Source organism: Bufo gargarizans, chromosome 1, assembly GCF_014858855.1.
Source record: "Bufo gargarizans isolate SCDJY-AF-19 chromosome 1, ASM1485885v1, whole genome shotgun sequence".
In the NCBI taxonomy this organism is placed as follows: domain Eukaryota; kingdom Metazoa; phylum Chordata; class Amphibia; order Anura; family Bufonidae; genus Bufo; species Bufo gargarizans.
The window spans coordinates 69,260,984-69,285,146 of NC_058080.1; the positions used below are offsets into that span (position 1 = coordinate 69,260,984).

At 41.9% G+C, this 24,163-nt stretch overlaps 1 protein-coding gene across 1 annotated transcript in view; it reads right to left on the minus strand.

The window, feature by feature from the left end:
* Window positions 1–8,316: 8,316 nt before the first annotated feature.
* Window positions 8,317–24,163, minus strand: part of EVC (EvC ciliary complex subunit 1) — a 118,918-nt gene continuing 103,071 nt past the window's right edge. The window contains exons 14-20 of the mRNA XM_044282550.1: window positions 23,708–23,918; window positions 21,044–21,250; window positions 18,006–18,150; window positions 14,548–14,644; window positions 13,300–13,426; window positions 13,064–13,163; window positions 8,317–8,921 (exon numbers count right to left, since the gene is read on the minus strand). Of these exons, the coding sequence (XP_044138485.1) occupies window positions 8,881–8,921; window positions 13,064–13,163; window positions 13,300–13,426; window positions 14,548–14,644; window positions 18,006–18,150; window positions 21,044–21,250; window positions 23,708–23,918 (928 nt within the window). The 3' untranslated portion in view covers window positions 8,317–8,880. The remainder of the gene's footprint in view (window positions 8,922–13,063; window positions 13,164–13,299; window positions 13,427–14,547; window positions 14,645–18,005; window positions 18,151–21,043; window positions 21,251–23,707; window positions 23,919–24,163) is intronic.

A 24,163-nucleotide genomic window follows, 5' to 3' on the forward strand; every position in this document is an offset into this window, starting at 1 on the left:
GCGATGTGCCCAGAAAAACACACCTCCAGCCGGCGGACGTCACGAGCGGCACCAGAGGACGGCGGGCTGGGAACTGGCCCGCACCTGCGCACTGCTCTGCCCATTATGGGCAGATGAACAGCTTTTCATATTGCGCATGCGCCGGCCAACTAAAGACAGCCGGCCGGCGCATGCGCAATATGAAAGGATGTTCCTCTGCCCATAATGGGCAGAGCAGTGCGCAGGTGCGGGCCAGTTCCCAGCCCGCCGTCCTCTGGTGCCGCTCGTGACGTCCGCCGGCTGGAGGTGTGTTTTTCTGGGCACATCGCCCAGTAACGCCGCCCCTGGGCACCTTCAGAAGGTAATTTGCATAAGTTTAAAAAGTGTTATTTTCATTATCTGGGCGAGGGACACATAAGAGAAAGGTATGATCGTAATGAGGGTTAAAGAGTCTATAACCGGATCTGAGCGGTCTAAAACGCTCAGATTAGGTGAAAGACTCCCTTTAAAGGTGTTGGCCCTTCTCAGACTTTGATAGCATCAATATCATATTGTTGCGAGTCACACCTCTGGAACCAACTCCTATGTCGACAAGAGGCCCCTGGAATAAAAGAGAGCACATCATACATATGCGGGTGTTCTCCGTTCACTGTTACAGGAGTTCCAAAAATAGCCAGGTGAGCGCACTTGGCCAGTTTCTGGAAGTCCCTTAGTTAGGAACGGACAGCGCACCACACATGCATGGCCACTTCTCCACTGTGATGGGACTACCGGAAATAGTGGAACCAGCGATCGCCTATTTTCAGAACTCCTCTAATGGTGAAGGGAGTGCGGCCGTGCTTGTGCAGTGCACTCTCCTTCACTACAACGGGCCATTCTGGAGACAAGAAGGTGGTGGGACCTGCACCTATCTGACATTGATGGCATATGCTATCAACCTCTTTAAACCCCTCTAAATAGTGCAGCTTGGTATGTATGTGAAACAAGTATGGTGTGGAAAAAGAAATCTATGCAAATTTGGTATCTCCACGTGTGAAGTGACTCATCCTATAACGTTAACGTTATTTCACAGATGATGTGAACGTCGTATTAAAAAAAGAAATTTTTTTGGTTCATCCCAGCTTTCAATTTTTTTTATAAAAAGTAATAAAGTTGTATGTACCCCAAAATGATACTAATATAAATTACAGGCCGTGATGCAAAACAAAAGCCCCCATACAGCTAAATTAAAGAGGTTTTCTGGGATTTTGATACTGATGACCTAAACTCAGGTAAGTAATATTATTTTTTTTAACTAATAAATCTTTGAAAGCCCTCATTTTTAATCTCAGAAGCCACGATGAGCGATGAACACAGGATCTGAAGGGTTCAATGACGGGGGGGGGGGAGGCCATGATTGCTCCCTCTACTTACAAATAAATGTGCTTCATGATGATTGATGAAGTAATTCGTCACAAAGCAAATTTCTTTGTGAAATTTGGTGAAGCAGCTGAATCGAGTTTTAGTAATCTTCACTCAACACTACTGATGACCTATCCTGAACAAAGGTCATCAGTAGGGATGAGCCAATCGACTTCAGATGAAACATCCAAAGTCGAATCGCATAAAACTTTGTTTTATACTGTAAAAAAACATTTCCTGAACTCGGGTTCGGTTCCAAGGTACCACTTGGAACTGAACCCGAGTTCGGCAAATGTTTTTTACAGTATAAATCAATTTCTGAAGTTATTATGCGAAGTCTCACGAGACTTTGCAAAGTAATAACTTCGGCTCATCGGAGCCAATACATTCTAATACTGTACAGAGCTCCTGCTCCGTACAGTATTGAAACAAAGTTTTGTGCGAATCGACTTCGGATATTTCATCCGAAGTAGATTCGCTCATCCCTAGTCATCAGTATAAAAATCCCAGAAAACCCCTTTAACGGAAAAATAAAAATGTTATGGCTCTTGAAATGCAACAATAGAAAAACAAACAAAAAAACGTTTCGTCCTAAGACCCGAACTCGCTTGGTTGTTAACAATGTAAGGTATGTTCACACGGTACAAATATACATAAGAAAAATCTAACGTGTATTTGCCTTGGAATCCACAGAAGAAATGCAATGTTGACTCTTGGATTTCTGCTGAAAGTTTATGGCACGGAACAGCCCATTGAATGGTGCCCAGACACAATGCCAAGTAGTTCTATTTTTTTATTCGTAATGGTAAGAGTATGATGCTTTCAATATTGCACCACAGGTCCTGTGCCCTGGAAACTGGAAAGTGATAATGCCACCAATGCTGTGTGCCAGACATGTACTGTGCCACACACATGCCCTCTGAGATATACTGTGTAGCCATGTATGGCCTCTGAGTTGTACTGTGCAGACCACACCACACCACAAAATACATATCCTAAACCAGACCCCAAATAAATTTAGACCCAGGCATTTTATTACTGCTCCTTGCTGCAGCCCCAATGTCTTGACATTGGCCCCGACATCAAATCAGTGTATGGACCACGGTGCAAAGGGCCCAGGAGCAGGAAATAAAAAACAGGCCTAATAGGATGAAATGTGGAGCAGCTGCCTCGCTCATTGCCATGGTATAAATCAGTGTCTTTCCTGTTGGATTCACCCAAATCTGAGACGGTCATCTCTAGATCATTTGCTATTTTACAAATTGGTGACTTTATTATGTGAATCAATTCTTACATATGAAATCAGGAAAACTGTGACTCAGATCCTGAAATAAAATGTTCCAAGAACTAAACTCTGCTAATCATAAAAAGGTGCTTTTTCTGCCTTATGTAGAGAATCCATATTATTTCCCAACTAAATCCACTAGAGGGCGCTGCAGGGCTTTATATACAGTATATGTAGCTATTGTACTACATGCTATATGCCATATGGTACTGGTTCAGACGAATTAGAACTGAAGGCCTGAAGTTAGGACTCTGTCATTCAGGGCAAAGGCTAATAGAGTGTATGCATACAGGGATTCGTAGTTCAGCACGCTCACTAGGATACTCTGAGCTGGCACTGCTACTACTAGGTGAGAGACCCTCTGGTCTACAACATAATCATCATACAAAGCTTGCTGCTGAAATAGTGTATATATTGTGACACAGTGAGGGTTTGTGTCTGTCAAGGCAGGCATTTTCCTCCAAGCATGTGTGGCTGGGCTGGTTTCCAGCCAGGTGAGGTCAAATACCGGACTGGAGTTCAAGTACCAGTCCGGGTTTTGGCAGCACCTGGCTGTCCTTAAATAGGCAGCTGGGCTCAGCAGAGATGTCTCAGTTTTTGGGGATCTGAGGCTTTGTGCCGTACTGGAGGGCTGAGAGCTGCATGCTGGGGAAACAGGTCCCCTACAGCCTGCTTTGGACTACTGGAGGCAGAACTGCCAGCAAGGTGACTTGTGATATATGAACTGTTACGTGCTGTTTTGTGCAATTGCCTCAAGTGTGAATAAACACTGACGTTTTGAGTTAAGAACTTGTATTTTGCCTCTGTACTGCGCCCGCTTACCCTATCTACCAGAGCGAAACCCCACAATATAGAGTTGCAAAAAAAAGTATGTGAACCCTTTGGAATGATATGGATTTCTGCACAAATTGGTCATAAAATGTGATCTGATCTTCATCTAAGTCGCAACAATAGACAATCACAGTCTGCTTAAACTAATAACACACAAAGAATTAAATGTTACCATGTTTTTATTGAACACACCATGTAAACATTCACAGTGCAGGTGGAAAAAGTATGTGAACCCTTGGATTTATTAACTGGTTGAACCTCCTTTGGCAGCAATAACTTCAACCAAACGTTTCCTGTAGTTGCAGATCAGACGTGCACAACGGTCAGGAGTAACTCTTGACCATTTCTCTTTACAGAACTGTTTCAGTTCAGCAATATTCTTGGGATGTCTGGTGGGAATCGCTTTCTTGAGGTCATGCCACAGCATCTCAATCGGGTTGAGGTCAGGACTCTGACTGGGCCACTCCAGAAGGCGTATTTTCTTCTGTTTAAGCCATTCTGTTGTTGATTTACTTCTATGCTTTGGGTCATTGTCCTGTTGCAACACCCATCTTCTGTTGAGCTTCAGCTGGTGGACAGATGGCCTTAAGTTCTCCTGAAAAATATCTTGATAAACTTGGGAATTAATTTTTCCTTCGATGATGGCAATCCGTCCAGGCCCTGACGCAGCAAAGCAGCCCCAAACCATCATGCACCCACCACCATACTTCACAGTTGGTATGAGGTTTTGATGTTGGTGTGCTGTGCCTCTTTTTCTCCACACATAGTGTTGTGTGTTTCTTCCAAACAACTCAACTTTGGTTTCATATTTCCACAGAATATTTTACCAGTACTGCTGTGGAACATCCAGGTGCTCTTGTGCAAACTGTAAACGTGCAGCAATGTTTTTTTGCACAGCAGTGGCTTCCTCTGTGGTATCCTCCCATTGTTGTTTAGTGTTTTATGTATTGTAGATGCGCTAACAGGGATGTTAGCATATGCCAGAGACTTTTGTAAGTCTTTAGCTGACACTCTAGGATTCTTCATCACCTCATTGAGCAGTCTGCGCTGTGCTCTTGCAGTCTTTTTTACAGGACGGCCACTCTTAGAAAGAGTAGCAGCAGTGCTGAACTTTCTCCATTTATAGACAATTTGTCTTACCGTGGACTGATGAACAGCAAGGCTTTTGGAGATACTTTTATAACTCTTTCCAGCTTTATGCAAGTCAACAATTCTTAATCGTAGGTCTTCTGAGAGCTCTTTTGTGCGAGGCATCATTCACATCAGGCAATGCTTCTTGTGAAAAGCAAACCCAGAACTGGTGTGTGTGTTTTATTGGGCAGGGCAGCTGTAACCAACACCTCCAATCTCATCTCATTGATTGGACTCCAGTTGGCTGACACCTCACTCCAATTAGCTCTTGAAGATGTCATTGGTCTAGGGGTTCACATACTTTTTCCACCTGCACTGTGAATGTTTACATGGTGTGTTCAATAAAGCATGGCAACATTTAATTCTGTGTGAGTTATTAGTTTAAGCAGACTGTGATTGTCTATTGTTGTGACTTAGATGAAGATCAGATCACATTTTATGACCAATATGTGCAGAAATCCATATAATTTCAAAGGGTTCACCTACTTTTTCTTGCAACTGTATATATATATATATATATACATACACACACACACACTCACCTAAAGAATTATTAGGAACATCATACTAATACGGTGTTGGACCCCCTTTTGCCTGCAGAACTGCCTTAATTCTACGTGGCATTGATTTAACAAGGTGCTGATAGCATTCTTTGGAAATGTTGGCCCATATTGATAGGATAGCATCTTGCAGTTGATGGAGATTTGAGGGATGCACATCCAGGGCACGAAGCTCCCGTTCCACCACATCCCAAAGATGCTCGATTGGGTTGAGATCTGGTGACTGTGGGGGCCATTTTAGTACAGTGAACTCATTGTCATGTTCAAGAAACCAATTTGAAATGATTTGCGCTTTGTGACATGGTGCATTATCCTGCTGGAAGTAGCCATCAGAGGATGGGTACATGGTGGTCATGAAGGGATGGACATGATCAGAAACAATGCTCAGGTAGCCCGTGGCATTTAAACGATGGCCAATTGGCACTAAGGGGCCTAAACTGTGCCCAGAAAACATCCCCCACACAATTACACCACCACCACCGGCCTGCACAGTGGTAACAAGGCATGATGGATACATGTTCTCATTCTGTTTACGCCAAATTCGGACTCTACCATTTGAATGTCTCAACAGTACCCGGTGGGGTCTTCTGCTGTTGTAGCCCATCCGCCTCAAGGTTGTGCGTGTTGTGGCTTCACAAATGCTTTGCTGCATACCTTGGTTGTAACGAGTGGTTATTTCAGCCAACGTTGCTCTTCTATCAGCTTGAATCAGTCGGTCCATTCTCCTCTGACCTCTAGCATCAACAAGGCATTTTCGCCCACAGGACTGCCGCATACTGGATGTTTTTCCCTTTTCACACCATTCTTTGTAAACCCTAGAAATGGTTGTGCGTGAAAATCCCAGTAACTGAGCAGATTGTGAAATACTCAGACCGGCCCGTCTGGCACCAACAACCATGCCACGCTCAAAATTGCTTAAATCACCTTTCTTTCCCATTCTGACATTCAGTTTGGAGTTCAGGAGATTGTCTTGACCAGGACTACAACCCTACATGCATTGAAGCAACTGCCATGTGATTGGTTGACTAGATAATCGCATTAATGAGAAATAGAACAGGTGTTCCTAATAATTCTTTAGGTTAGATATACATATACACCAGTACTGACACATAAGGTGAAGATTCTGAGAGGAAATTAAAATGGCAGTAGGGGGCACTCTAACAGGTATTTGACAGCAAAATCTAGACAGGAGAAATTTCTGGAAAGGATTCCAGTTAAAGTCTTCGGTTTGGTCTGATATAGAATACTGAATTAAGATTAATTCATGTGATACCCCCTTTAAACTATAGATTTATTGTGTTTATGACATGTCTCTATATTTCTAGTTCTTACCAATGTAAACCACAAAAAATGCTAGAGAAATAGAGTACTTAAAGTGGTTGTCTCATCACAGACAATGGGGGCATATTGCTAGGATATGCCCCCATTGTCTTATAGATGTGGGTCCCAGTGCCTATATCAAGAACGGAGCCCCGAAAGTAATGGAAGGAGCACTGCGCATGCAAAGTCGCCCTCCATTCATTTTATAAGGGCACTGGCTCGGCTATTTCCGTCGGCCCATAGAAGTGAATGAGAGCAGTGGCCGGTCAGGCGTAGTGCACCCCCATTCACTTCTATGGAGAGAGCACTTGGTGGTGGCCCGGACCAGAGTCCTCCAGCCACCACTTTGCGGGGCTCCGTTCCCGATATAGGTGCGGGTCCCATCCTAGCAATATGCCCCCATTGTCTGTGATGAGTGAACCCCTTTAAAATGACTGCATGTGCAGAGGCGTGCTTCCTTCTATTTCTGTTGGATTAACAAATCCTGAGATATGTGGTCTGAGGTGACACACAATTTAGTTTAAAATAAGCATGGATTTTGTGATACTGTGCCACAAGATGTCTATCCTCTATGTGTGGCCACCCAGTGGCCGTGTTGTGGGTTGCAGCCTGTTAAATGTTTGGCAATGTATCATAACAAATAAGCAGACAATAAGGAAATATATATGTTTTATTAAAACCACAAAATAAATATTTTAGAAAAACATTAAATATTAATTTGAAAATTTGTAAAATAAAAAAGCAGGATACTATTTTATTAGTACCATGTTTAAAAATAATTACCCCAAATATACATTACACCCCCCTACTGTATGTCCATTTCTTAGGAATGTGGTGATTGCAGGTAAACAGAATTCTATCATTTATCTATATCACTGTGCAATAGAAAAGGAGATTTGGAGCTATGTAACAGAATAAAACTAAACTCCCACCCCAAAACATGATGTGGGCATTTGGACTATTTAGATCTGAAGTGCAAACAGTTTAAGGCCACTTTCACACTAGCGTTTCTATTTTACGGTATTGAGATTTGTCATATGGTCTCAATACCAGAAAAAAACGCTTCCATTTTGTTCCCATTCATTGTCAATGGGGACAAAATGTAACTGAACAGAACTGAATTCTCCAGAATGCATTCCGTTCCATTTGGTTGCGTTCTCATACCGGAGGGCAAACCGCAGCATGCTGTGGTTTTCTTTCTGTCCTGGGATGCGGAGCAAGACGAATCGTCATGACCCACAATTCAAGTCAATGGGATCGGACAAGTTTTCTGACACAATAGAAAACAGATCCTTCCCCAATTGACTTTCAGTGGAGTTCATGACAGATCCATCTTGGCAATGTTAAAGATAATACAACCGGATCCGTTCATAACGGATGCAGATGGTTGTATTATCAGTAACGGAAGCGTTTTTGCTGAACCCTGCCAGATCTAGCAAAAACGCTAGTGTGAAAAGCCTAAGCTTAATATTTTACAATGATAAATTCCACGCTATTTCCATGCCTACGTGTTATCTGCTATACATGTACATAATGAACACCCATGCAATAGACAGCTTGTCATTTGGCAGGACCTATTTTCATACTCTGATGTTCGGTGTGTTTTTCTATAGAACTGTATTTACAACTTTAAAGGGGTTGTCTCCTCTCACACATTCAATGTCAGATAGGTGCGGGTCCCACCTCTGGGACCAGCTTCTACAGATGTAGCAGGGTTAGCACTCCCGCTGTTAATTCAAATTTCTTTATCTTGAGACAAAAGCCATTGAAAAGCAATTGAAGGTGTTTGCTTAGATTAGATAACCAAACTCAGAAATCTCAGAAAAAAGGAGTGCTAACCATGCTACAGAGGTGGGACCCGCACCTATCTGACATTAATGGAATGTGTGAGAGGAGACAACCCCTTTAAAGTTGTAAATACAGTTCTATAGAAAAACTCACAGAACATCAGAGTATGAAAATTTGGGGACCCTGTTTTGGTCCCTAAACTGAACAGAGAGCAGTTACACATGCACAGCCACCTTCTGCTCACCACTATAAGAGTTCCGAAAATAGCCAAGAGCAGTTCTTATTGTGCATGGAGGATGGATTAGCCTGAGTTTGTCAGAAGAACGTTAGATCTTTTTCACAACGTACTTTCCTATTCCATACTTTACTTCAGGCTCCAAGTTGTCACAATTATGTGTGGTTGGATGTTCATCCTTGTTCGGTGGTGTTAAGGAGACCACCCATGAATGTGAAGTTGTGAACCACAGTACAAGTTATCCATCTTGTAGACACCAGTACCATAGAGAAGATGGGGTTCACCAGTTTCATATTCAGGTGTCCGATTGTGCGGCAAGCTTCATGACTTCTGCTGACACTTCTACCTGGTCATTTGAACTTCTTCATGGAGGGGATCCTGCTGGAAGGTTCTAGTTTAGGAAGACAATGCAACAATAAGAATGAAGACATCTACATCCAGAAGAGCAAAATGTAATAATGAAAAAGTTCTCAGAAAACGTGCTTATCAAAGAGATTTCATTACTGAAGTCAAGCCGCCCTACTTTCCTAACACAAGCGGCATCATGCAATACAGACCTCACTTACCCCTTCAACAAGGCAAAATCTTTCATGAGGCAAAATCTTTCATTGTGTGACACAATGTCATTTTGTCGAACAACATTTTAATTTGTCACTCAAAATGTCATTTTGTCACACTGTCATTTTGTTGCAAAAATGTTGTTTTGTCACACAGAATTCAATTTCTTGCACAGAATGTCATTTTTGTGACATAGAATTGCATAAATCAATTTGTCACACAAAATGTCATTTTTGACAGAATTCTACTAAATGAATTTTGCTATACAAAATGAATTTTGTATCACAAAATGCACTGTGAACAAATGGCACACCATAGTTCACAATGGGAACAAACAGCAGCCTACATGCTGCCTTTTGATAACGTCACAAAATAACATTGTGTGACAAAACGGCACAAATTAAATTTTGCGCCACAGAATGAATTCCATGTAACAAAATCCATTATGTGTCACAAAATACCATTCCGCGCGACAAAATGAATGTGGCGTCAAAATATGTATTTTGTGCTGCAAGATACAATTCTGTTAATTTTGCGACACAAAATCAATTCTGTGTATCAAGATCAATTCTGTGTGAAAAAATGACAGAAATGAATTTTGTGTTACAAAATAAGTCTGTGACAAAATCAATTCTGTGTCACATTATGAATTGTGTGTCACAAAACAACATGCGACAAAAAGATTTCTGTAAAGAAAAAATGTATTCTGTGATCACAAAATTCATTTTGTAGCAAAAGAAAAGACCGGCACTCACTTTTTCTTCAGAAAATTTTCGCTGCGAGCCTTTCTCAAACCAATGACATACATTGTGAACAAACGGCGCCCCATAGGGAGTTAGGCGGGCCCATAGACTTTCTATTCAGTCTGTATCACTTCCTGTCCTGCAGTAAGAAGAGGGAATGCGCTGTGTGCGCTTCTCTTCCCTTGTTCTAGGGATCGCGGGGGTCTCAGCGCTCAGACCGCAACCTAAACTTTTGATATATGTAGATAAGATTTTAAAAGTATCATCTGCTTAGCTGATGCTGTATTATTCTGCTGATTTTCCATGTCTAATATGCAATGTGTACACATGGCCTAAATGGGTATTCAAAACCCCTACTTTTATGGCATATCCAAGGGATATCTTCTTTATCTTGAGAACGGGGCCCCATTTGCTGGCTATATACGGCTGTGTATGGCGAGGTGGTCACACATTTGTGGTTCTGTCAATTCACTTCTATGGGAGTTCCGAGATTAGTCAAGTGCAGTCCCGAGGCATTATAGACACATGGGAGGAGATCAGGCCACCATTCATTCTTAGAACAAAAGGTCCATTGCCAATGACAGTGTATCTAGAAAGTTATGTCAGATTTACAGTAAGTGAAATTTCTAGGCAGTGCTAATGCGTTCTTTAGAGACCATCATCAGTAGCCCAATATTACACAGTTCATGTGATCTTCATACATGCATCTATGGCCGTTCAAAAGAGCATTTGATTTTGCTTTTAAGGATTTGTTCACACACACATTTTTTTTCTGCCTTTTTAAAATGTCATGATGACTTCCTAGCATTTTTCATGGTGTTTTTTACATTTGATTTTGGTGGCATTTTATGTCATATTTGTTACATTTTTGAAATATAGAGAAACCTGTTGGAGGAATGCCAGAATAAATGTCATACCCAGAACATGCAGAGTTAAAAAAGAAAAAGACCATTGGACAAATGCTGGAAGGTGTCCATTTTGGGGTTACCAAGTTACACCTTTAGAATTCTTAAGCCAAAAATAGGCTGTAATTACTAATACCCTATAGTTTAGGATTTAAACTAAATTCCACACCTTCCACTCAGTTTTTCATTGGAGCTCTGTTTTTTGAGGGCTACTTTCACATCTGCATTTTTCTTTTCCGGTATTGAGATCCGGCAGAGGATCTCAATATCGGAGAAAAACACTTCCGTTTTGTCCCCATTTATTGTCAATGGGTACAAAACTATACTGAACGGAGTGCACCAGAATGCATTCCGTTCCGTTTGGTTGTGTTCCCATACCAGCATGGTATGGTGCCAGGTACATTTTCTCGGACACAACAGAAAACGGATCTGTCACCCATTGACTTACAATGGTTTTAATGCCGGATCAGTCATTGCCATTTTAAACATAATACAACCAGATCCGTTCATAATGGATGCAGCTTATTGCATTATCAAAAATGGAAGCGTTTTTGCTCATCCCTGCCGGATCAGGCAAAAACACAAGTGTGAAAGTAGCCTTACCTTTTTGCTCTTGCCAGGATTCTCCTTTTGTTAACAGAAAATGACAAGGACGACTAGGAGTAGACTTGCTACCAAATTATTATCTCGCAGGGTTAAGCAATAAAAGAGTCTAATATTCCTAGAGCTCAGTTACCAAGACAGCCATGAGGTAGAACATACCTCAGCAATAGCATGAGGTATACAGGTGGAGGTACCATATTGAAAATGTTCAGGTAGCTACACACAGAAAATGTTCTCTGACCGGTGTAACATGACCTGTCAGTGAGAAGCTCTTACTTTAATACTTCATTGTCATCATGGTTTTTCAGTGAGTGCAGTGATTCTGAATAGTTAAGAGACATTGTAATAGGAGGAAAGATGCCTCTAATAAGTAGAAAAATAAGCCGTTTTCCTTAATGAGATATATATTATAAACATAATGCACTACTAATTTATGGGAAAATAATTTAAATAGGTAGGCTTTAAAATAGCTTCCTCACTGAATCCATCAAAAAATGGAAGCCTTGATGCAAGTATGAACCTTAGCTCTTTCTACTAATGTGTATTTGTGAACATCAGGGCCGTCTTTAATATTGATTGGACCCTGGGCAAAAATTTACTGGATCCCGCCTTCCCACACCTTAGCAGGCAATCACGCCCTCCACCACAACACACACACACAAAAAATCCACACATCTGGTAGAGTACAGTGAATGACTGTAAATACTTCCAGTTCGGCTCAGGATCAGTGCTCTGGGCTGGAAGTGGGCACCGCTCTGCAGGAAGGAGACCAGGGCTCGGCTCACCCTAGCGTTACAGTGCACCTCAGCACCCCACAGTATGCAGTATAACACCCTATAGTATGCAGCAACCCACAGTATGCAGTATAGCACCCTATAGTATACAGCACCACACAGTATGCAGTATAACACCCCACACTATACAGTACCCCACAGTATATAGCAGAGCAGTATAGCAGCCCACAGTATACAACACCTCACAGTATACAGTACAGCAGTATAGCACCTCACCGTATACAGCACCCCAAACTATACACGATACAGCACCCCACACTATACAGTACAGCAGCATAGCACTCCACAATATACAGCACCCACAGTATACAGTATACAGCCCCCACAGTATACAGTACAGCAGTATAGCACTCCACAATATACAGCACCCACAGTATACAGTACAGCAGTATAGCACTCCACAATATACAGCACCCACAGTATACAGTATACAGCCCCCCACAGTATACAGCACCCCACTATACAGTAGATTACAGTATATTAGCATAACAGCCCCTGTCACCTTTTTCTGATGTAATCTTCACAAAAAAAGCTCCACAGTTAAGGCAAACTTCTACAGCAACACTCCTGGTAGAAAGGACCTTGATGACCTCATAGCCATGTGACCAGTAATATTGCTAGGTTACTGGTCACATGGTGATGATGTCATCTAAGGTCCTAGAGAATCACAGCTCTCACAGTACGCTGCCTGGAGTCCCGGCAGGCATGGCAGCACCTCCTGTGCAGCTGACAGCCTGACCCCCAGGGCAGTGGCTAGCAGGGCTCAAGAGGCAGCTGCCTTGGGCCCCCCAGGAGCAACTGGGCCCGGGGCAGCTGCCCCTTTTGCCCCTTGTTAAAGACGGCCCTGGTGAACATAAAGCATAAAACCTCGAGAAGTTTTCTAGAAAACAAAACCTTCCATCTATCAACTTATCTGTTCCAGCTACTGACCAGAATTCATGTTCCTGTTCCGGTCCACTGAAGAACTGTTGTCAGCCAGACGGATCCTAGCCATTGAAGCCAGTTCAGCGATGAACTCCTGTTCTGTATCCTAAAAAGAGGAATAAAAATTAAATGCAAAGCTAGATAAATGGACACAGAGTTCTAGGGTGTGCATAGACGTAACATTTTATATTACATTCTTCCAACATGACCCTTCACATTGTGAAGACACCCCAAACCGCTACCTTTAGCTTGTTCTCCAGCTGTTCTTCTAGAAGATGTAGAAAAGATTTCTTCTGTTTCAGGGTTTCCAAACGGATCTGTTGAAAGTGTCTGAGCTTTTCCAGCAACTGCTTTTGTTGAGAAATCAGCCTAATGAAACAGATATTAAATCAAGTTTTTTTTTTAAATATACTAATCATTAGTATATCTTTACATACCGTAGATAGGATGGAAGGAAATGTGGCAAGATGACGCTGGCTAACTTTCTGTTATAACCAGCAGAATGCTGTTGAATGATGGCTGTCCCATTTGGATAACCTCTTCCATAAATGATGGCTCTCTGGCGATCAACTTAACACCATGGGTTTGGCAGCAAATATGACCCAGAAATGTTGCAAGCAAAAAGCAAATTTTTTCCTTTAGTGGCCACTGCAGGAATTGTGGTAGCGCATGGCACTTCAAGTCTCCAAAGCCACAGCTGATCTTTGTTGTGACCCGACATCCGGATCTAACACAGCATATGGACAGATGTTGCTCCACTTATGTCTACTGTGAGTACAAGAACCTCTCGCAACACATCCAGAGATGGCAAATCATAAAAAACAGAAGTGCGACTTGAACCTTTTGTGCCCCATCTGTAACAGGGCATCTCACCTACCATGTGCTATCTTCAATGTTGGTGTTTTCTTATATGGCAGAAGGGTCTTTGGACTCCGTTAGGCACTAAAGCTTAGATGCAATTGCTACCACCGCACTTATACCATTATGCCACTGATGAAAGGCTTCAAGTTATGACCATATTGTCTTTGTGCTTACAAAAGGAGGCCCACATCCATATAAATGGGTATTCCAGTTTTTAGATATTGATGACCTATCACTTGAATGGGAGCCAAATTGCAGTAGGCTGGCACAACCACTACACCGTGTACGTAGCCTTCTGTTTCAGCTCCATCCACTGCTTAGTTTCTGGTGCCTGCCCAAAACAGCTGATCGGCAGGGGTGTCGGGTGTCAGACCCCCATCAATCTGATACCGATGACCTATTAGGAGGACAGGTCATCAATATCTAGAAGTTGCAATACCTCTTTAAGGTCAATCAATACCATTTCTGGAATCTAATATGACTGGAGAAGACTTGGGTAGATAGCTTTGTATTATAATTTTTAAAGGTGTGGTCCACTTTGGATAAACCCATTCTATTTTCCCTATTATGGCATACTGACAGAGATTTATCAAAACTATTGAAAATGAAAAGCAGAGCGGAGCACACACTTTTCATGAAGATCGTAACTTGAAGATGGTTCTGGAAGTTTCTTCATGGGCTTGGTTTTGGCGAGTTTGTGGTTGCTTCCCAGTTTTGATGCACTTTCTGTTAAATAAAACATTTAATTTAAGAATAATGATACATAATGATACATTTTTGCTTTAACATGAAAGGGTTTGTTCACTTTGAACAATCCCTGTTTGATAAACTGGTCACATGGTATCCTGCAACTGGGAGAACCTACAAGCAAGTGTTCAATCTCCCTGAAATATCACCACAAGGGACATCAAGCACTTACTCGGTTACATAAATAAATGGGCTGTACAATGAACGGTTGTGTCCGGGAATAAGAAAGGCTAACTCTGGCTAACAGGTGGGGATTCTGACTGTGCCCCCACCCTCCTACTAACTATCATATCACATATATTTGAAATTCTGCAAGCAGACAACCCCTTTAACTTTAACAATTTGGTTTTCTGGCCATGGACAATGCTTATCAATGATCTCTATCCCTCAAAAGGATTGTGTGACATTAGAAAAACTGGTCATTCATGGGCCATCCATGGACACCAATAACATATGTATACTACTGCATTAGCATTACAGTTAAATATGTTTGGTATATATAGAGGTGTCTACTCTTACCTTATCTTAAAGGCTACGTACACCTTCGGAGGCAATTTTTGTTTAGGATTGCATTATACTACTTTTTTGCTAAAAATCATATTTTCAATTGGCCTTTATTAAAAATAATGAGCCGTTCTGTCACAAAGGGTTACCTGTTTTTCTGACTCGGCAACTGGTACTTTCACTTTCTGCTGGTCATCTAAATACCCTTAACTCTAAATTACTGAGAGGTCATAAACACTTATTTAAGCCACATTTTTATCAGTAGGATAACAACTGAGCTATAATGAGTGTTTATAAGGTCAGAGAACAGAGATAAGGAGCCTGTCAGCTCTCCAATTGACGGAAAAGAGAGAAAATCCACAGACTGCTGCTACGGCATCTCAGCTCTGTACACAAAAAAGAATTCCACAATTGTAATAAAGACCAAGTGCAAAAATTATTTTTAGCCCAAAATAAGTACAATGCAATCATAGAAAATTGCCCCCAGAGGTGTACATAACCTTTACATTTAGTTGAAGTAGTTGTCTCATGAAAAATAGTCTACATTTTTCAAATCAGCATGGATCTGAATACTTTTGTATTTGCGTGTAATAAAAATTTTTTGTATAGCCATTGAGCTATTCAATAAAATTTAACTGTATAGCGCCACCTGCTGTTTGTTCTTTTCCTTATTTCTTTGTCTATCTCAGTAACATGGCTGAGATGGTCGCATGTGCTCAGTTATATCCGTTACTGCCACCAACCAGATCTACCGTTAGAAGCTGTGACAGTTACACAGAAAGCTGCAACAGAAAGGACACACCCCTGATAAAGGACACACACCCAGAGCGCCAGCCTGAAATAAAACTATTTGAAGAGGCTGCGGTGATTACATTAATAATTGAACAACCCTTTGAAGAACACTAATTTCTGATTAAACAAATTCAACAGGCTAGCAAAAACCTTGGTAGACTGCAATGCAAGACACAACCGCTGGCTGGCTGCATATAGGCACCTATAGAGTAGACATCTCATGACAAAATATCAAAAAAATCATGTTGTTTTCTCTCTTGCCAAACATCTCAGAATATGTTAAGCCAAACGCAAATGTAACGAAGGACACAGCTAAATGTTTGTTGGAACTTTCAAAACATGCAAACTGAACAGCCTGACTGTGAACTATAGGTTTTATTAAAGTTGTCTGAGGGTGGACGTCCCTTTCAGGAATATTTATTTATTCCTAACATATTCCACAGTTCTATACTGAGATTGTCCCCATTATATCAGTTCCTGCCCCATCTCTCATCCCTATTTCATACGAAGCCAATCAGAACCTATTAGAATATTTCTGTAATGTGGAAAGATAATGAGAACAGAAACAGTGGAAAATACAAACTCCATGCCAATGATGCCCTTGGTCAAATGAACCCAGTGCTGCAACGCAACAGTGCTAATCACTAAGTCACAGATATGTCCACCCTTATCTTAGCTCCAATTTGGTTCAGAACTTCTCATTCAAAACAATGTTGTGACATGCATGCAAAACCCTTGATGTCTATGGGCACCTAGACAGTTTAACCTAATTCCTAGCCGGCAACAACCCCCTCCCCCCCACCTCAGACAAAAGCTATTTTGGAAATCTATATTAAGGATATCGAACCAAAATGGGCTTATGTGTACCCCATCACTCCATTTCAACACCCTTCTCCCATCCTCTAAACCAACACAGAAATGTAGGATCCAATAGTGCTTTAGAGGCAGCAGAAAGTGAGCCTTCTTCATATCGAATTGCTGCTGTAATGACCTAGAGTGCCATTTCCACTCCTTTTGACACCTTGCTACCATTTCCTATGTGCTAATATCTGTCATCCAATGTAATTCACGTCATCTTCTGATAATGTGCATATTTACTCCAAGTAATTGTCATGTTCATGTAATGTGCCTGGTTACCACAAGGTGGCAGCAACTCTTGGCAGTGCAAGAGGAGGGAATGGAATGGATTGTCCATTTTCTCTCTCCCTCTAGAGAGGGAAGGAGAGGAGGAGTTTAGAGGTAGTGAGTCAGTGTAGCTTAGCCCCTAAGGGGAAGCAGCAGGTTCTGTCTTGTTCTGACCCTGCTGCTGGTCCAAGAGGGCGGTTGAGAAACAGGAGGCTTTGGCTGGGAGAAGCCAAGTGGAGGAGAAAATTTGGGGTCATAGAAGTCATGTGTGTGTGTGGAAGTTTCTTTCTTGCAGCAGGACGCATGGGACAGGCTGAGCCTACAGGGAGGGTCGAGTCTGCTGTTGCCATTTAGAGCCGAGACACTCGGAGGGATAGAAGCCCACCTCAGAGTTACGGGATATGGCCACCTGAAAAGGAGGACTTGCAGCCAGTCTACTCCTTCTGTCTCTACACTCTGTCGAACTTGTAGGTATGAAGGTATGTTCTTTCCTATGTATATATGTTCTCAGTCCAGGGACAAGTGCTAAATGGCAAGAAAGTAGCACTAAGCCAGGTACAACACACCCTTACAAAGCCACGGCCAATAGTAAGTAAAAACAATGCAGTATTGTATATGAAAGAGACCTGACCAGTCTTCTAGAAGCTTCAGGTCAGTCATGACACCCATGATCTCAATCCAGAGGTAATAAATGACACTTAACAGGCTGCAATGCACAACACAACTACTGTGTGACCGCACATAGACTTATACAGGATTTACACTTTGTGACTCAATATCCCAAAATCATGTTTTTTCCCCCGAAAAGCTAGTTATCAGGACATGTCCAGTGAGAGGAAAGGTGAGGAAGGATAAATCTGTACCATGCTGTCCAAAGATAGTTTAAGACGTGTAGGGTAGCTTGAGTACTAGATCTTACCTTTTATTGCCTTCAAATGTTTGCTCTTCTCCTTTTCATGATCCTTTAAGATTTTTTCTATGTTTTCATTGTAGCCTTGGACTAACTTGTTGACGTTGTTGCTTGTGACATACACACTCTCGACTGCAGCTTCCACCAGACGTTCCTGCCATTTAATAAGGTGAAAAGTAAAAAAGAAGAACATTGAAACACATGTTGCTTGCATGTAGCATGGTGGGAGGTGAAGCAGAACAGTCACGTACATTTCCATCCATGGAAAAATAACTGAATTTCATGTTATCCAAGCACAAAAACACCATCTGGATAGCGCTCAATTATTTGTGTCCACAACCTAGGGTCTAAAATAGAATGTGCCGGCCTATTGGCATCTGGTATGATGTAATATGTTTACACATCACCCTTTTTTCTAATCTTATACAACCCCATTTAAAGGGAATGTGTCATCAGAAAATTATCTACTGTTTTATTCACATTTTTACATTAAAATATATATATTTTAGAATTTTGGGTCATTTGTGTTTCAATTTTCAAGGTCATTCTTTATATTAAAAATGCCTAAAATCATGCAGTTTTCACACTGGCCACTAGGCCTAATAATAGGTCAAGATTTCCTTTTCTGCATAGGTAGCTTTTCAGTAGCCACAGGCAGAAAACCAAAGACAGATCACATATATATACACAGTACAGACCAAAAGTTCGGACACACCTTCTCATTCAAAGAGTTTTCTTTATTTTCATGACTATGAAAATTGTAGATTCACACTGAGAGCATCAAAACTATGAATTAACACGTGGAATTATATACATAACAAAAAAGTGTGAAACAACTGAAAATATGTCATATTCTAGGTTCTTCAAAGTAGCCACCTTTTGCTTTGATTACTGCTTTGCACACTGTTGGCATTCTCTTGTTGAGCTTCAAGAGGTAGTCACCTGAAATGGTCTTCCAACAGTCTTGAAGGAGCTTCCAGAGATGCTTAGCACTTGTTGGCCCTTTTGCCTTCACTCTGCGGTCCAGCTCACCCCAAACCATCTCGATTGGGTTCAGGTCCGGTGACTGTGGAGGCCAGGTCATCTGGCGCAGCACCCCATCACTCTCCATGGTCAAATAGCCCTTACACAGCCTGGAGGTGTCTTTGGGGTCATTGTCCTGTTGAAAAATAAATGATGGTCCAACTAAACGCAAACCGAATGGAATAGCATGCCGCTGCAAGATGCATTGGTAGCCATGCTGGTTCAGCATGCCTTCAATTTTGAATAATTCCCCAACAGTGTCACCAGCAAAGCACCCCCACACCATCACATTTCCTCCTCCATGCTTCACGGTGGGAACCAGGCATGTAGAGTCCATCCGTTCACCTTTTCTGCGTCGCACAAAGACACGGTGGTTGGAACCAAAGATCTCAAATTTGGACTCATCAGACCAAAGCACAGATTTCCACTGGTCTAATGTCCATTCCTTGTGTTCTTTAGCCCAAACAAGTATCTTCTGCTTGTTGCCTGTCCTTAGCAGTGGTTTCCTAGCAGATATTCTACCATGAAGGCCTGATTCACACAGTCTCCTCTTAACAGTTGTTCTAGAGATGTGTCTGCTGCTAGAACTCTGTGTGGCATTGACCTGGTCTCTAATCTGAGCTGCTGTTAACCTGCGATTTCTGAGGCTGGTGACTCGGATTACCTTATCCTCCACAGCAGAGGTGACTCTTGGTCTTCCTTTCCTGGGGCGGTCCGCATGTGAGCCAGTTTCTTTGTAGCGCTTGATGGTTTTTGTGACTGCACTTGGGGACACTTTGAAAGTTTTCCCAATTTTTCAGACTGACTGACCTTCATTTCTTAAAGTAATGATAGCCACTCGTTTTTCTTTACTTAGCTGCTTTTTTCTTGCCATAATACAAATTCTAACTGTCTATTCAGTAGGACTATCAGCTGTGTATCCACCTGACTTCTCCACAACGCAACTGATGGTCCCAACCCCATTTATAAGGCAAGAAATCCCACTTATTAAACCTGACAGGGCACACCTGTGAAGTGAAAACCATTTCAGGTGACTACCTCTTGAAGCTCATCAAGAGAATGCCAAGAGTGTGCAAAGCAGTAATCAAAGCAAAAGGTGGCTACTTTGAAGAACCTAGAATATGACATATTTTCAGTTGTTTCACACTTTTTTGTTATGTATATACTTCCATGTGTTAATTCATAGTTTTGATGCCTTTCATAGTCATGAAAATAAAGAAAACTCTTTGAATGAGAAGGTGTGTCCAAACTTTTGGTCTGTACTGTATATGTAAAACATAATCCCCCATTCACAATATCACAGCTTATCTACTCCCTCCTGACCTCATCACAGAGCATGCCTAGAAAACCTTCCACAAAATTGAGTGTGGTCCCCTCCTGTACACCATTTATAATAGGTGATATCACAACTTATCTACTCCCTCCTGACCATTGTTCAGGTCACAGAGCATGCCTAGAAAAATCTCCCATAGAAGTCAATAGGGTACCCTCATGTCCACCACTCGCAATAAATGATATCACAGCTTATCTACTCCCTCCTGACTTCAGCACAGGTCACAGACCAAGCCTAGAAAAATCTCCAATAAATGTCAATGGGGTCCTCTCCTGTCCATTGCGTCTATGGGCCATGTGGCTGCTCTAAAAAAACAGGAAGTCATGACATATCTTGGGTCCTAGTGGCCGGCGTAAAATCTTTACAATTTTAGACTTTTTTTTTTTAAATATAGCCAGAAATTTTAATTAAATGTCTGACAGGTGTAGGCTCCACCTCTGGGACTGGTACTGCAGCTCAGTCCTATTGACTTTGGAAAACATGGAACTGTTTCTGGAAGATTAATTTTATTTTATTTAAATCATTCTCCAAAAAAACTCTCTGAAACCTCAGTATGTGATGGTTCATTGCAACAATGCGAGTCTCTAACTAGAGGAGAGGAGGAGAGAGTGAAGTGAGCTCTAGGGAAAGGATCTTCTATGGAGATGGCTAATATTCAGATGGCAGGAGAGAACAAGTACATGACTCATACCTTAAATTCGCCATTATCTTCCATCATGGTCTTTGCTGCTTCCTGCTGTGCGCGGTGTATGAGCATTTGTCCAATTGTTCGCTCCATGTGATGCCGGATGCCATTATTTGCATCGGTAAAATCTAAAAGTAGCTGCTGCTGAAAATCACTGTGCGCTTGCCAGGTTTCTTCTTCCAGTTTGTTCTCTTCTTCTAAGATGTGAGCTTTCTATTAAAAATAGAAGAACATACTAAGAGTGCATTCGCACAACTGTAATTCTGGGTCCTCATCCATTCCGCAATTTTTCGGAACAGGTGCGGCCCCATTCATTTCAATGGGGCCGCAAAAGATGCAGACAGAACACAGTGTGCTGTCGGCATCCGTTGTTCTGTTACGAAACCCCGCAAAAAATATAGACCATGTCCTACTCTTGTCCACAATCGCGGAACGCACACAGCCGGTATCAGTGTTTTGCTGATCCGCAATTTGACATCTCTGCTCTGAGGCCCTATCATATTAGGAATGTCACAAAAAGAGGTGGAGAGAGAATGGTCCAAGAATGCTGTTGCCACATACAGTTAAAGTACATGGAGGGCTGCTTTAAAGGGGTTCTCTCATCTCATACAACGGTGGCATATCCCAATGTCAGATATGTAGGGCCCGCACCTATCGCTAGAACAGGGCCTCCAACGTAAAGGTAGAGAGCAGCGTGCATGTGAGCGTTTTCTTCATTCACTTCTATTGGAGTTCCAAAAATAGCCAAGTGAATGCTCGGCTATTTTTGAAAGTCCTGTAGAAGTGAATAGAGTGCGCAGCGCACATGCATGGCCACCTCTTCATTCACCTCTATGGGACTGCTGGAAATAGCCAAATCTATTATATAGCGCTCTGTACATTGTTTATCCAATAATTTTACAAGTATGACAATCGGCACTTACATACCGTACTAGGTGGGCACCACTCTACTAATATACCAGTCCTTTCATTCATACCTCCTCTCTGTCATGATATTCTTATATATAGTTTTTCACACAATGTCCCTTTTCAGAGATCATAATTTATGCACACCGATCCCTTGTCATATGGTGATGGCGGTATGACACTAACGTGACGCACAGTGACACCAAGTCCTTTGCTGAATGAACTGTCTACACTGGAGTGCAACATATTGTCAGCAGAGGGATACGGAACAGATCAGGAAAGAAACAACGGACGCGTGAATGGACCCTTAACATGAGCTTCAGTGTTTAAGATTAATGCAGGTGGCCAACACTCTCCCTAAGATTGACATGGCCGAGTAGGACATCTATGGCGCTCCAGTTTGGCCGTGCTACATTGTGGGGCACCTGCCACCAATTGACAGCAGGTGGGGGAACCCTACCAGGGGAACCAATTGGTCATCTATTCTTCAGGAGATCATCTTTTATTATATTTCATCATATGGCCTTCTTTATGGGGATGAATGTACTGCCCAACTTAGACATCCCATCTTCAGGTTGACCTATTTAACTCCTTCTCTATTGTATGGTATTATTATAGCTTCTTAGATATTATAGGACACCAGAGACCTGATTAATTTCCGCTGTTATCTGCTGAACAGGTGGTTGCCATCACCATACTGAGCCATATTGTCACACATGGTTACAATCTACTCTCCTTCACTTTGGGTGGAACGTTCTGGAGATAGGAGCAGACATGGGACCCGCACATATCGGACTGTGGTGGCGTATCATAGTGATATGGCACCAATGTATGAGATGAGACAACCCCTTTAAAGGGAAATTTGCCAACTCTTCTGGAGAATGTCAGACTGGAGTTCCTTGGGCCCACCAGTGGAAATTATTCTTCAGGCCCAATCCCTATATCATCAACAAAGTCTAATTGTTTTGAATCAAGATACAGACCCTAGTGGCAAGTGATTAGCTACAAAGGTAGCTCCAATTTGAGATTTTTCTTCTGGACTTTTGGGGCCCACTTTGTGTTCAGACAATAGACCCACTGGAGGATCCTCTGGTATTGTGGCGGACCAGTACAGCCCTGCTTCCAGAAGTCCAGGAGGTTTCTCCTTTTTTCAGAAGCCTCCCAGATGTTGCAGGAGAGTTGACAAGTATATGCATACATACACAAAGAATATCAGAAATACACAGATGTTTGCAAAAAGTTAATAAAAAAAAAACAAAAAAAACAAAAAAAACAAACAACCCTATTAAAGGTTGTTATTTTTTATCCTATACTCAGTATAGGTCATCGATATCTGATCGGTGTGGGTCCGACTCCCATCACCCCCACCAATCAGCATTTGAAGAGGCCACATCATTCCGGTGAGCGTTTAGGCCTCTTCCCATTTCTGAAATGGTCTAAAATAAAATCTTATCTATCGTCCATAGTGACTAATCACATCACAGCTTTTATTTCATATACTAGTCCTGAAAAATTATAAGCTGCGCTGTGATTGGACTCTATGGGCAACAGAGACGGGCTTATTTTTTAGACAGTTTCATAAATGTTTTTATAATTGATGCTGCAAGATAAGAAGATTGGGGAAGAAATCAGATTTACAACACAAGCCCTGGGTGGCAAGCTCCGAACCCATGGCTGTGCCCAAGCGCTTGGTATGATGTATTGGCTGGAGATTATTTTGGAGAGATCTTGGGCATCGCGCAGTAAAGTGACATCTGCAATTACCATCTCCTTCTGAGTCTGCCACTGCTCCTCATCCTGTAAATGCCATTTGCATCTCTCCAGGGCATGCTGCTCTCTCAGCTCCTGGACAATGACAATCTTCCTCCACATTCTCATTTGGGTCAGGGTTGCTATGGCGATGTTCCGCAAAGAGAGCGTGCGCAGGATAGATCTCAGCAAGAACTTGTGCCTTTGAAGAGCAAATTTATTGGAACTGAAAGAATATAAATAGGAGAATTGCTCAATCTTGGATCCTGAGAACAATATTTTTTATCAATCAGCCCTGGCGTTACTTGAAGAAATGAAAAGTGCATAAATGGCATCTTTGAGCAGTTTTGTACCTATGACACTGGCTGACCTGTTACATGTGCACTTGGCAGATGAAGACATCTGTGTTGGTCCCATGTTCATATGTGTCCACATTGCTGAGAAAAATGATGCTTTAATATATGCAAATGA